The sequence below is a fragment of the Rhinopithecus bieti genome, unplaced genomic scaffold, assembly GCF_001698545.2.
Source record: "Rhinopithecus bieti isolate Rb0 unplaced genomic scaffold, ASM169854v2 scaffold_18349, whole genome shotgun sequence".
NCBI lineage: Eukaryota > Metazoa > Chordata > Mammalia > Primates > Cercopithecidae > Rhinopithecus > Rhinopithecus bieti.
This window is the reverse complement of record NW_016809054.1, coordinates 64,709-77,567: the sequence shown is the minus strand read 5'-3', so window position 1 is coordinate 77,567 and position 12,859 is coordinate 64,709. Positions and strand designations below refer to the sequence as shown.

The following is a 12,859-nucleotide window of genomic DNA, read 5'->3' as shown; positions in this document are numbered from 1 at the left end:
AGTGGATTTGCAAGAAAAGCTTCTTTCCCCCTCTGCCCTCAGCGGCATTTTTCAATCGAGCCCTCACTCACCTGACTTTACTGTTTTACCGCCTCACCCATTTACAGGCTTGCGTATCTTCAGAACAGTTCAATTCTATTCCTCAGCTTCTTCAAAGACCAAATGGAAGTAAGAAGCAGCATGTTCTGACTAACATTCCTTTGGAGAAATAAATTAGATAAAACACTTGCAGCAGTTAAAATTGTGCCTGGTGATTGGTCTTTAAAAGGACTAATGTCTTTTGTTTGCATAGTCTTCCTCCATGCCCTCTTCCTTTCTAAATTATTTTATCCATTCTTCTGGAATCTGTTTCTCCCAAGGACTTTTATCCCTCTTGGCCTGCATGGGCCATGTTCACTGCACAGTGAAAAACAAGGACAAGAGACTCTTTGCCAAAGTTAAAAGCGCATCAAACACGCCTAGCTTTTATTATTTTAATCACAAACCTATAGACCCCTCAGTATACCTTCCCTGGGGCCTGGCCCCAGCAATCCAAAGCTGACAACCTTGGGTGTAGGTATGAGGGGTGGGAATGGAGGGGGGAGTGTCTCTTGATAACTCTGAAATGGGGTGATTCCTCCAAATGAAGAACTGGGTGGGGGACAGAGGTTGGGGTGGCCTAGATTCTCAGTATGTGGAGCAATAAAAAATTCAGATAAACAAATGAGGGGGTACAATATGCTTTTACAACCCTCCTCCAAGCCTCTGCCTTGCTGGGGAAGGCTTCCAGTTTTCCTGGGCTGGGGAGCTCCCAGGAAATAGCCCCTTCCTTCATCCTGTTGCTCTACATGTTGAAAAAGAATACTGAGGTACTGGTCCTGGTAACCTGAACCCAGTCCCCCACTAATACCCATCACCTTCCCAAACTGCCCCTCAAGGAAGAAGGCAGGACTCCGCCCAAGGGTGGGGGCCTCTCACTCCAGATATAGGTCTGGAAAATTCATCCATGAAATTTCATCATCTGTCCCCTTCCCCAAGAGCAAGGTTGGCTCAGAGCCCTCCTAGGTTAGGTCAGGTTGGTCCCAGGTTAAGGCAGGGGAGCTTAAGTACCATTCCTCCCTGCAGTGTGGAATGCTTAGATGGGATGTTGCTGAGGGACAAGGGTAGGGCTATGATCTCCACAAGCATGAGTGGTGGCCTGGTCTACTGATTCTTCCACACCTGAAATGCCTGTGCTGGGCTGTTCCTATAGGGAAGGGGTGGGGCCTGGTTCCTCCATTCCTAGAAGGCCAGGAGAGTTCCCAGGGGAAGGGGCCAGGTCTCATCCTCGTTTCTGTTCCTTGCCTGGGCAGAGCAGGGCAGGGTTCAGGGGGAAGGGGCAGAGCTTAAACCCCCAGGGCTGGGACCTCCATTACTTGACTCCTCTTCTGTGCCAGGATGGACTAGACTGGTGGTTCCAAGACAAAGGATGGAGCAATATCCTCACATATCCCTTTCCCAGGAGACCTGGCTAGGACAGTCCCTAGGGTACAGGCGCAAGACCTCATCCTGTCTCCTTCCCTCACCTGGGCAAGGATGAGTCCCACGGGGGCAGGGGTGAGGCTGTGATCCCCAGGGGGCAGGCCTTGATCTCAGGTCCTTCTCCAGCCTTCTCCTGAAATACCTGCACTGGGCGGTTCCTTTGGGGAAGGTGCAGGGCCTCATCTGACTCCTCCTCCTTGCCTGATTACAGGGGTGGGGCCTGATCACATCTCCTCTTCCCCCCAGAATACCTGGGCAGGGCAGTCTCATGGGAGGGTGGGGGAAAAGGCGGGGCCTCATCCTGACTGGTCCTCCTTTCCTGGGTGGGGAAGTCCCAGGGGAGGGGTGAGGCCTGATCAGGACTCCTCCTCCATGCTGAAGCTGCTGCGGCGGCTGCTGGCCTTGGAGACAGCAGGGGACACTGAAGAGAGCAGGGGATCGGAGGCAGCCCGCAGTGGGGACAGGGCACCCCCCGACAGTCCTCCCACCACCCCTTCCTCCTCCTCCATCAGAATGTCCTCCAGCCCTAGGTGGAAGGGGTCTCCCAGGTCCCCCAGGTGGTCACTGGGAAAGTGCAGGTCCAGAAGGGCATCTGAGGGCGGTGCAGGGGGCTGCTGATGGGGAGCATTCTGGGCAGGTCCCCCCCCTACATGGAACGTTGCTGCGCCTGGCCTGCCCTCCTCCTCAATGTCCAGCTGCTCTGGCTTGAGGCTGTCAGAAGCTGAAGTCGTGGCCAGGGAGAGCAGCCCTGGGGTGGGAGGTACCGGCAGGCCATGGATCTGGGCCTGCAGTTCTAGCTCCTGTAAAAAATAAGGGTTGGGTACAGGATAAGTAGGGTTCAGAGTCCCTTAGAGGCAGAGGAGTGTAAAGGTTGAAAAGGGTAGGTTCCCTGGGTTGGAATTCAGCTTCTGCTACTCACTAGTTGGAAAACTTTAGGCAAGGCGCTTAACATCTCTGAAGCTTCAGAGTCGCAAACTGTAAAGTGGGTATATAATAATGGCCCCTAGGCCAGGCTTGGTGGCTCATGCCTGTAATCACTTTGGGAGGCTGAGGTAGGTGGATCACCTGAGGTCGGGAGTTCGAGACCAGCCTGACCAACATGGAGAAACCCCATATCTACTAAAAATACAAAAATTAGCTGGGCATGGTGGTGCATGCCTATAATCCTAGCTACTCAGGAGACTGAGACAGGAGAACTGCTTGAACCCAGGAGGTGGAGGTTGCAGTGAGCCGAGATTGTGCCATTGCACTCCAGCCTGGGCAACAAGAGCGAAACTCCGTCTCAAAAAAAACAAAACAAAAAAAGCCCCTGTCTCATAGAATTGTGAGGATTGAATAAGTTAGTGAATATAAAGCTCTTGTCACAGTACAGAGCACAAGCTAAAAGCTATGTACGTTAGCAATATTATCCCTGTTAATATTATGATTATTACTTATTATCACTATCACCATCGTGTGAGTTGGGAAGCCCGGGGATACCCCAAGTATGCCAGGAAGGGAAACCCTGGCCTTTCTCTCTGCCTCCACCTGCAGGAAGCTCTCCCCTACTTCCCCCACCACCATCTCCTCTTTTCAAACCTGAATTCGGAGCTGCAGGCTGCGGTTGGCCTGCTCCAGGGATCGCTGCCGGCTCTCCAGGTCTTTGGAGCGCTGTTGCTCCTTCTGCAGCTTGCGGATATAATCCACAGAGGCCTTCAGGATGGTGCCCTTGTTCCAGCGCATCTCCCTGTGGGGCCCAAGTGGGAGGCAAGTGGGAAATGCCACATGAGGGGTTTCTCAGGAGCTGAGGCGGGGATTGCACCAGGTGGGAACCTCCCACAACATGCCTAGAACTTGAGGCTGGGGTCCATTAAAGATATGGAGTACCCAGAGGAAAACTTCCCGCCTGGAATCTTCCAACAGTGCCCTATCACACTCCAAACCCTGGAAGCCGTCTCTGACCTGACCCCTTAGGATTCCTCTCTTCCCTATGTCTCTCCGATTGATCTCACTACAGCCACATTGGTATCTCAGTGCTCCTAGAATATGGAAAACCATTCCCATCTCAGGGCATCAATCCCAGCTGTGCCCTCTGCCTTGAATACTCTTACCCCCAGACACCTATGCGGCTCCCTCCCTTGCCTCCTTAGGCTCTTTATTCAAACGTTTCCTTGTCAGTTGGGGCCTGTGTGTCCTTACCTTCCTTACCCCAAACTGTAACCCTCCCCAACATTCTCCCATTTTCCTTCCAGTCTTTATTCTTCTCATAACACTCATCATAATGGATCTCATGGATGTTTACTTATTTACTATTTGTCTGCCCCTACTAAAACATCAGTTTCATGAGGTCTGTTTTGTTCCCTCTGGTATTTTTTTTTTTTTTTTTTTTGAGACAGAGTCTTGCTCTGTCACCCAGGCTGGAGTGCAGTGGCGTGATCTCAGCTCACTGTCAGCTCAGCCTCCCGGGTTCATGCCATTCTCCTGCCCCAGCCTCCCGAGTAGCTGGGACTACAGGCGCCCACCACCACACCTGGCTAATTTCTTGTATTTTTAGTAGAGACGGGGTTTCACTGTGTTAGCCAGGATGGTCTCGACCTCCTGACCTCGTGATCCACCCACCTCGGCCTCCCAAAGTGCTGGGATTATACGCGTGAGCCACTACGCCCAGCCTCCCTCTGGTATCTTTAGGGCCTAATATGGTACCTGGCACAAACCAGAGGCTCAATAAATAAATCTTTCTCTTCTCCTTTTTTTTGGAGGGGAGGGGATGGGGGATGGAGTCTCGCTCTGTCACTCAGGCTAGAGTGCAGTGGCAAATCTCGGCTCACTGTAACTTCCACCTCCCAGGTTCAAGCGATTCTCCTGCCTCAACCTTCCGAGTAGCTGGGATTACAGGCCTGTGCCACCATGCCCCGCTAATTTTTTTTGTATTTTTTGTAGAGACGGGGTTTCACCATGTTGGCCAGGCTGGTCTCCAACTCTTGACCTCAAGTGATCCACCTGTCTCGCCTCCTCAAGTGCTGGGATTACAGGTGCCCACCACCACACCCGGCTAATTTTTGTATTTTTAATAGAGATGGGGTTTCAGCATGTTGGCCAGGATGGTCTCCATCTCCTGACCTCCTGATCCACCTGCCTCGGCCTCCCACCGCACCAGCCATCTTTTTTTTTTTTTGAGACGAAGTCTGGCTCTGTCACCCAGGCTGGAGTGCAGTGGCACCATATTGGTTCACTGCAACCTCCGCCTCCCGGGTTCAAGTGATTCTCCTGCCTCAGCATCCCGAGTAGCTGGGATTACAGGTGCGTGCCACCACGCCCAGCTAAATTTTTTGTATTTTTAGTGGACACAGGGTTTCACCTGTGTCTTCAACTTCTGACCTCATGATCTGCCTGCCTCGGCCTCCCAAAGTGCCGGGATTACAGGTGTGAGCCACCACACGTGGCTAACTTTTGTATTTTTAGTAGAGAGGGGGTTTCACCATGTTGGCCAGGCTAGTCTGAAACTCCTGACCTTAGGTGATCCACCCGCCTCGGCCTCCCAAAATGCTGGGATTACAGGCATGAGCCACCACACCCGGCCAATAAACAAATCTTGAATAAATAAAGGAAGTACCATTGCACCACTGCACTCCAGCCTGGGTGACAGAGTGAGACTCCATCTCAAAAAGAAAGAAAAAAAAAAGGAAGTACTAAGTGAACAGAAAAGTAGGTGCATATATCCTATGGAGACCAGATGGGGCACACAGACCATAACATTATGTGCCTAAAATTTTAGGTGCTGACACAGTGAGGCTCTGCAACCCTGCTCAGGCTGAGAAAGAACCCGAGGAGAAATGCCTGGGCCAAGACTGCCTGGTGAGCCCACCAAGACACAATTTTAGTAGCATGGGACACCTGCCCCACCTCCCACTGGCAGGGTCCCAGCCCAGACTCACGGGTCACTGGACTTAGGGATGAGAGTGCCCAGTTCCTTGATCCTGTCGTTAATGTTGAATCGCCTGCGACGCTCAACTTTGGAGAGGGGAGGAGAGGAAGAAAGAGTGGGAGAAAGAGTTGTCAATTAGCCAAGAATGGAAGAGACAGAAAGTAGGGAGTTGGGAGGCTGTTGCAGGGAAGGAGTTCCCCATGGGGGGCCAGGACTCGGGGTGAGGCAGGCCTGCACAGCACCTGGGCAGTGCACACGCTCTCTGGCTTACTTAGGTTGTGATTGTCTTTCTTCTGCCGTTCCTTCAAAAGGGCCTTTGCCTCGGTCTCTGGAAAAGAGTGGAGTGATCAGGGCCTCTGGGCACAGGAAGGCAAGAAACGCATGCAGATGCTAAGGTAGGGTTTGGTAGCCGAAAGCAGGGGAAATGCCGTTTTTAAAAAGTGCCTTCTTTTTTCTCTTTTAAGCCTTGGTGATAGGCTGGTTGTTAAATCCAAGATGAGAGGAAGTGAGAGGAAGTGGGGTGAAAGAAAGACCACAAGCCACATGGGGAAAGGGGACAAACAGCCCCCATTTCTGTATGTCCGAACCATTTTCCCCAGAATCAGGCCCATCTCTAGACCTGTTAGGCACAGGGCTCACCTGGGGTAAAGTGTAGGGCCATGGGACCAACACCCTATCACCTACCAGAGATCTCCCGTTTGATGTTGGGCAGCTCAGCTGGGCAGGAGTTGCTGACAGTGATTGCTGGCGTGGCCACGCCTTGACTACTGTACACATCAAGCAGATTCCCTGACACAGGCAGCTGGGGGCAGAGAGGGCAGAGAACCACCAGTTGGGAACAAACCCCAGGCTTGGCTCCTCCTCAGAACCAGGTTCCTGAACTTCCACATATCCCTCTAATGCAAAGACTGGCTGACTCAGCACCAGAACCCTTGCTTCTCCTTCAAGGCAAATTCACATGGCGACCAAACAGGGAGGACAGAGCAAACCCGACCTACCTTGCTTCACTGGGAGACTGGAGCCTGCCTGGCCTGCTTATCACTTCCTCCAGTCCCTCATATCCCTCAGTGACCTCTAAAGCCCCTTTCCCAAACCCCGGGGCTGGCTCTGAGAAGAAATGCTGGAAAACCACCCTTCTCAGGTCTTTGTCGGCTTTGATGCGACATTCCAGTCCGTTAGCTCCTCCCAGCACAACATTCCAATCCAGCATTCTTGGAACACTCCAACCCAATCTTCTCTGACCTTGGTAAATTGTCATGACAACATTCTATCCAAAATCTGGCCTTCTGGAGAATTCCAACCTAATCTCCAGTCTTTCACTCTGATCAAGTTGTACCATCTTCCACATCAGGGTCTCCTGCTGCTGTGGACCAAGGTCCTGACTCCAGTATCTTCCTGCACATTCTGTTCTCTCAGGAGATTCTTGCCCAACTATTCAATTAGCACTGCTTTATGTCAGCCTAGTTTTTTTTTTTTTCTCTCCTTCACACTTTCCTGGATATACTCTACAGCAGCACACTAATCTGAAGTATACCCAGGGCCAAGTGTGGTGGCTCACGCCTGTAATCCCAGCACTTTGGGAGGCTGAGGCGGGCGGATCACTTGAGGTCAGGAGTTCATGACCAGCCTGGCCAACATGGTGAAATTCCATCTCTACTAAAAATACAAAACAGACGGGCACGGTGGCTCATGCCTGTAACCCCAGCACTTTGGGAGGCTGAGGCAGGTGGATCACCTGAGGTTGGGAGTTCAAGACCAGCCTGACCAACATGGAGAAACCCCGTCTCTACTAAAATACAAAATTAGCCGGGGTGGTGGCGCATGCCTGTAATCCCAGCTACTTGGGAGGCTGAGGCAGGAGAGTCACTTGAACCCGGGAGGCGGAGGTTGCGGTGAGCCAAGATCACGCCATTGCACTCCAGCCTGGACAAAAAGAGCGAAACTCTGTCTCAAAACAACAAGAACAACAACAACAACAACAACAAAAATTAGCCGGGCATGGTGGTCTGCACCTGTAGTCCCAGCTACTTGGGAGGCTGAAACAGAAGAGTTGCTTGAACCCAGGAGGTGGAGGTTGCATTGAGCCGAGATCACGCCACTGCACTCCAGCCTGGGCAACAGAGTGAGACTCCATCTCAAAATAAATAAATAAGTAAATAAGTAAAAATAAAATAAAGTATATCCAAATCCCACCTCTTCATGAGTTTTAATCTCTTGAACCCACTTCCAGTCTGCCACATATAAGGTCCCAATCTCTAGCTGTGTCCAAATCAATAAAAAGTTCTGATAAATTAGTCCCATTTTTATACATGCTTCCATCCTATTGATAAGTTGGAAAAAAGCAAAACTACAGCCATTTGGCATGCTCTAAAGCGAGTTATGAGACCCAGCACGGTGGCTATGTCTGTAATCCCAGCACTTTAGGAGGCCAAGGTGGGTGGATGGCTTGAGCTCAGGAGTTCGAGACCAGCCTGGGCAACATAGTGAGACCCTGTCTCTACTAAAAATACAAAAAATTAGCCAGGCATGGTGACACAAGCCTGTGGTCCCAGGTACTTGGGAGGCTGAGGTGGGAGGATCACTTGAGCCCGGAAGGTGGAGGCTGCAGTGAGCCAAGATTACACCACTGCACTCCAGCCTGGGTGACAGAGCAAGACCCTATCTCAAAAATAAATAAATAGGCTGGGCACGGTGGCTCAAGCCTGTAATCCGAGAACTTTGGGAGGCCGAGGTGGGTGGGTCACCTGAGGTCAGGAGTTCGAGACCAGCCTGACCAACATAGTGAAACCCCGTCTCTACTAAAATACAAAAATTAGCCAGGCATGCTGGCAGGCACCTGTAATCTCGGCTACTTGGGAGGCTGAGGCAGGAGAATCGCTTGAACCCAGGAGGCAGAGGGTGCAATGAGCAGAGATTGCACCATTGCATTCCAGCCTGGACAAGAAGAGTGAAACTCCGTCTCAAAAAAAAAAAAAAAAATTAAATTAAAAATAAATAAATAAATAAAGCAAGTTAGGCTGGGCACAGTGGCTCGGGCCTGTAATCCCAGCACTTTGGGAGGCCAAGGCAGGCAGATCACAAAGTCAGGAGATTGAGACCATCCTGGCTAACACGGTGAAACCCTGTCTCTACTAAAAATACAAAAATTAGCCAGGCATGGTGGCACGCGCCTGTAGTCCCAGTTACTCAGGAGGCTGAGGCAGGAAAATCGCTTGAACTTGGTAGCCAGAGGTTGCAGTGAGCCGAGAGCACCATTGCACTCCAGCCTGGGTGACAGAGCAAGACTCTGTCTCAAAAAGTAAATAAATAAATATAATAAAGCAAGTTATGAGACTCTTGGAGTGTTCAAAACCAGAATGTTACAATGGTACATTCCTTGCTCTAGAAAGTTTTATCTACTGACTAGAAGGACTCTGCCTCCTGGCACAGTTCACTTGGTATATTCCAATCACTACAAGATACAACTACTTGTTATAACCCACAGCAAGTTTGAAGACTTTCGTTATGCTTCAAGGCCGGGTGTGGTGGCTCACACCTGTAATCCCAGCACTTTGGGAGGCCAAGGCAGGTGGATCACTTGAAGTCAGGAGTTCAAGACCAGCCTGGCCCACAGGGTGAAACCCATTCTCTACTAAAAATACAAAAATTAGCCAAGCGTGGTGGCGTACACCTGTAATCCCAGCTACTTGAGAGGCTGAGGCACGAAAATCACTTGAACCCAGCAGGCAGAGGTTGCAGTGAGCTGAGATCACACTGCTGCACTTCAGCCTGGGCGATAGAGCGAGACTCTGTCTCAAAAGGAAAAAAAGGTAAAAATAAAACAAAACAAAATGCTCCAACCATTACATGGTCTGATGTATATGTCCCAATGACCTGAATCCCTTGATATATTCAAGTTGCTATAAGATTCTCATCTCGGCCGGGTGCGGTGGCTCACGCCTGTAATCCCAGCACTTTGGGAGGCCGAGGTCGGCAGATCACAAAGTCAGGAGTTCAAGACCAGCCTGACCAACATGATGAAACCCCGTCTCTACTAAAAATACAAAAATCAGCCAGGTGTGGTGGCACGTGCCTATAATCCCAGCTACTCAGGAGGCTGAGGCAGGAGAATTGCTTGGACCTGGGAGGCAGAGGTTGCAGTGAGCCAAGATTGCACCACTGCACTCTAGCCTGAGTGACAGAGCGAGACTCCGTCACACACACACAAAAAGATTATCATCTCTTGGTACTTCTCACAGCAAAGCCTAAGCACCTTGATATACCCTGCTGTCTCAGTGAACTCCCCACCTGTATCTTTCACAGTCTACATGGCCCACCTCTCAACACAACACAGTCCAACAAGGTCCAAGGGCATTGACATACCCTATTCTCGTCATAAGGCCTCCCTCTCTATCTTAGCACAATCCAGGCAAGGGTCTCATATACACACAGCCAGCCTGAGTATGGTCTTGGTGATACAGAAATGCCCTAATTTTCAGACCAACCTCCCATCTCAGGGCCTCACCGTGCTGGGGAGCTGCAGTCCCGTGGTGCCTCCAGGCAGATAGCTGAGCATTTCATCATTGTAACTGGACTCCAGGCTGATGATCTCATCAATGACATCATCAATCTAGGGGAAGAAGTAAATATTGTACAGGGTTAGAAGAATTTGGGAGGGGAATGTGGGAGGAGGTTTGGCTGTAGGCTCTTACCTCTTTCTCTGAGCTGGACCCGATGGTGAGCAGCGCCATGGGGCTGTTGGGCGCACTGCCTGTGGGGCCGGTAGTGTGGGCAGCCTCGGGGGCAGGCAGCGGCTGGGCACTTGTGGGCCCCGGCGGTGGGGTGAGGGCCTGGGAAGCCAGCTTGGGCCCGAGTGTGGTGGACAGGTACTGTTTCACCTGCTGCCGGCGCGCCTGCTGCAGGTGGTAGCGCGTTGGGTTCTCCAGGTGGGTCTGTACCTGTGGAATAAGGTAGACAAGGCAAGGGAGGGGACAAGGCAGAACAGGACTCAAAGGGGTGACTCTGAGCTCCAGCCTGACCCTCCTAACTCATCGGTGCCTAGACTCAGGCAGACAAGCTGGACCCAGAATCTGAGAACACCCCAAAAACATTGGCAAGTCTCCCCCAGGACCCAAACTCTCTTTCTCAGAAATCCTTCACAGCTGCCAAGATCTACCCATGACTGACAGGATCCCTCGTAGTTTCTGGAAAACCCTGTCACAGTCCCCAAGATTCCCCACCCTAGTCTCTGACACCACCTAATAGACCTGGGAACCATACAATGCTTCCCAAGACCCCCTGATGGCCAAAGAACTAACGTATTCCGCACACATGAAGCTCTTCCTACAAAGCCAGGGCCCACTTGGGGCACTCATGAGCCTCCATGGTTCACCAAGACATCCTCATGGCCCCCAAGAACTCCTCGCAATTTCACAAGATCACCTCAGAAACCCAAAACACATGAGACATGAACACAGATCATTTAAACAGTACCAGGGACCTTCCTTAGAGCCCCTAAGACCTAGCCCCCAAATCACCAGCACATCGAGGCCATCCCTAGCTCCTAGGACTACTCCTCAGTCACCAGGAGCCCCCTCCCAGGGCCTCTGGATCTCACCTTACCTTGAGCACCTCCCTGGGCACCTGAGCAGGGGGTGGACGGCCCAATGTGTGGCCCCCAGCAGAGACGCCAACCACAGAGATGGCAGGAGAGGCAGGTGCAGGACTGGGGAAGGGAGCCGCGGCGGCCTGTTCCCGACGCTCACGCCTCTCCTGCTCCTGCGCCTGGGCCCGCATTAGCTGCTGCCGCAGCAAGACCCTCGATGAAGAAGATGACGACATGGCAGGGGTCCTGGAGCCCCCTGCAGAAGACGATGCAGAGAGTGTAGCTGGGGTGGCTGGTGTGGCCTGCAGTGATATTGGGAGGCTGTGGAATGGGAAATATGGGGCCATATTTTAGGTAAGCTAAAAGTCTCGTCCCAAGCCTAAAGGATCGTAGTGTGATGGAGCAGACACAGGAACCAGGCCTGTTCTCTGCCTTCCGAGGCCACAATGTAGAAGCAGAGACACAGGTACCAGGCTTGGTAGTGGCTCTCAGGGGTCACAGTCTGATGGGGGACACATTGGAGGTCAGTCTGGTGGGGGAGTTTTAGCCTTTGGTCCTTATGGTAAAGCCTAGATTTGAGCCTGTTCACATATTAAGTAGAGATGCTATTGTTCAGCTCTGCAAGGGGGTGTTTGTCCTATTCACAGGAGAGCAGAAGAAGCAGAATTGAGGCTGTGGCAGCAGAATGTGGATACAGAGGGTTCCTAAGCCCAATGTGAGGCTAGAGAAGCTCTCTGAGCTCCTGGGGGTGGGCGTCAGGTGATAGGAGGAGCCCCAGGTTCCTCTTCCTCCCCTGTCTGGGCCTCTGGTCCCAGGAGCTAGTCAGTCTTGAAAACCTCAGAGATTTCACAATACTCTCTTCCTGCCCCTCTTCCACCTCCCCTCCCCTCTCTCAGAGCCCAGGCCGATGACTCAGCACATTTAGACTTCCAAGCTTGGGGAAAGAAGAGACCAGCAGGGGCTCCTCAAGGGCTGAGGGTGGGTGAGTTGGTAGTGTGGGAAGGGGCTGAGTTGGGGCTAGAGGTATGGCCCCGCCCACTCGGGGACTAGAGTTTAAGCAGGCCACACCCTATCTCTGAGCACTCCAGGCCGGCTGGAACACCAGAGGCTGGAACACTTGCATATGAATGGGTGTGCAGGTGGGCTGGGGGGAGGTAGGGGGGGTCTTGACAGAGATACTGGAATCCTAGCTTGGCCACCTACTTTCCTGTGTGACATGCTCTTTCTGGCCCCTAATTTTACCACCTAGAAAACACAGACTGGTGAAAGAATGGGTTGGGCTGGTACTGAGGGCCTCTGCCCATCAAGAGGGGAGAGGAGCGCTGAGGAATTGGGAAGGGAGTCAGACAGACAAGTCATACGTACCTTGAGCGAAGGGGTAAGGGTTGGCTTTTGAGCTCGTAGAAGCTGTCAGGATCAAGGACGTTTTCTAATTCTATGTCAGCAACAATCCCGGATTCCGGAAGCAAAGAGTTCAGGCTGAGGGGGAGGTGGAGTGGTGGTCAGTGATTGAATGAAGGACCTTATTCCCCAGCCCTCCCCTGAGACAGAGAAAGAGACAGAGAAGGGGAGAACGAAGAGGAGGGCACAAGCCCCTCATATTTGGCCACCTTGCTGGGTACCACACAACCATGAATTCCCACCTCCTTTCTCACATCCTCCTTTCCCCTCCCCACTGTGTTACTCATAGTCCCTTAAGAGTCAGAATAATAAGAACGCCTGCATCCCAACCCCCACACTGTAACAACCTGGGTTTGAGGAAAACAGAATTTAGGAATAACAATTCACTTTATAGAAGGATTCCTGACTTCCTATCAGAGTTCTCCCAGCCCCCATACCCACCCACTATTTTTTTTTTTTTTTTTTTTTTT

At 51.7% G+C, this 12,859-nt stretch overlaps 1 protein-coding gene across 2 annotated transcripts in view; it reads right to left on the bottom strand.

Annotated features, from left to right (window-relative positions):
• Positions 1-427: 427 nt before the first annotated feature.
• TFE3 (transcription factor binding to IGHM enhancer 3) overlaps positions 428-12,859 on the bottom strand; it is a 15,357-nt gene continuing 2,925 nt past the window's right edge. The window contains exons 2-10 of one of the 2 annotated variants that reach the window (XM_017888386.1): positions 12,354-12,467; positions 11,006-11,309; positions 10,096-10,341; positions 9,909-10,013; positions 6,089-6,206; positions 5,676-5,732; positions 5,415-5,490; positions 3,079-3,226; positions 428-2,300 (exon numbers count right to left, since the gene is read on the bottom strand). In XM_017888386.1, coding sequence (XP_017743875.1) covers positions 1,857-2,300; positions 3,079-3,226; positions 5,415-5,490; positions 5,676-5,732; positions 6,089-6,206; positions 9,909-10,013; positions 10,096-10,341; positions 11,006-11,309; positions 12,354-12,467 — 1,612 coding nt within the window. In that variant the 3' untranslated portion in view covers positions 428-1,856. The remainder of the gene's footprint in view (positions 2,301-3,078; positions 3,227-5,414; positions 5,491-5,675; positions 5,733-6,088; positions 6,207-9,908; positions 10,014-10,095; positions 10,342-11,005; positions 11,310-12,353; positions 12,468-12,859) is intronic. The other variant, XM_017888387.1, reaches the window with a different exon arrangement.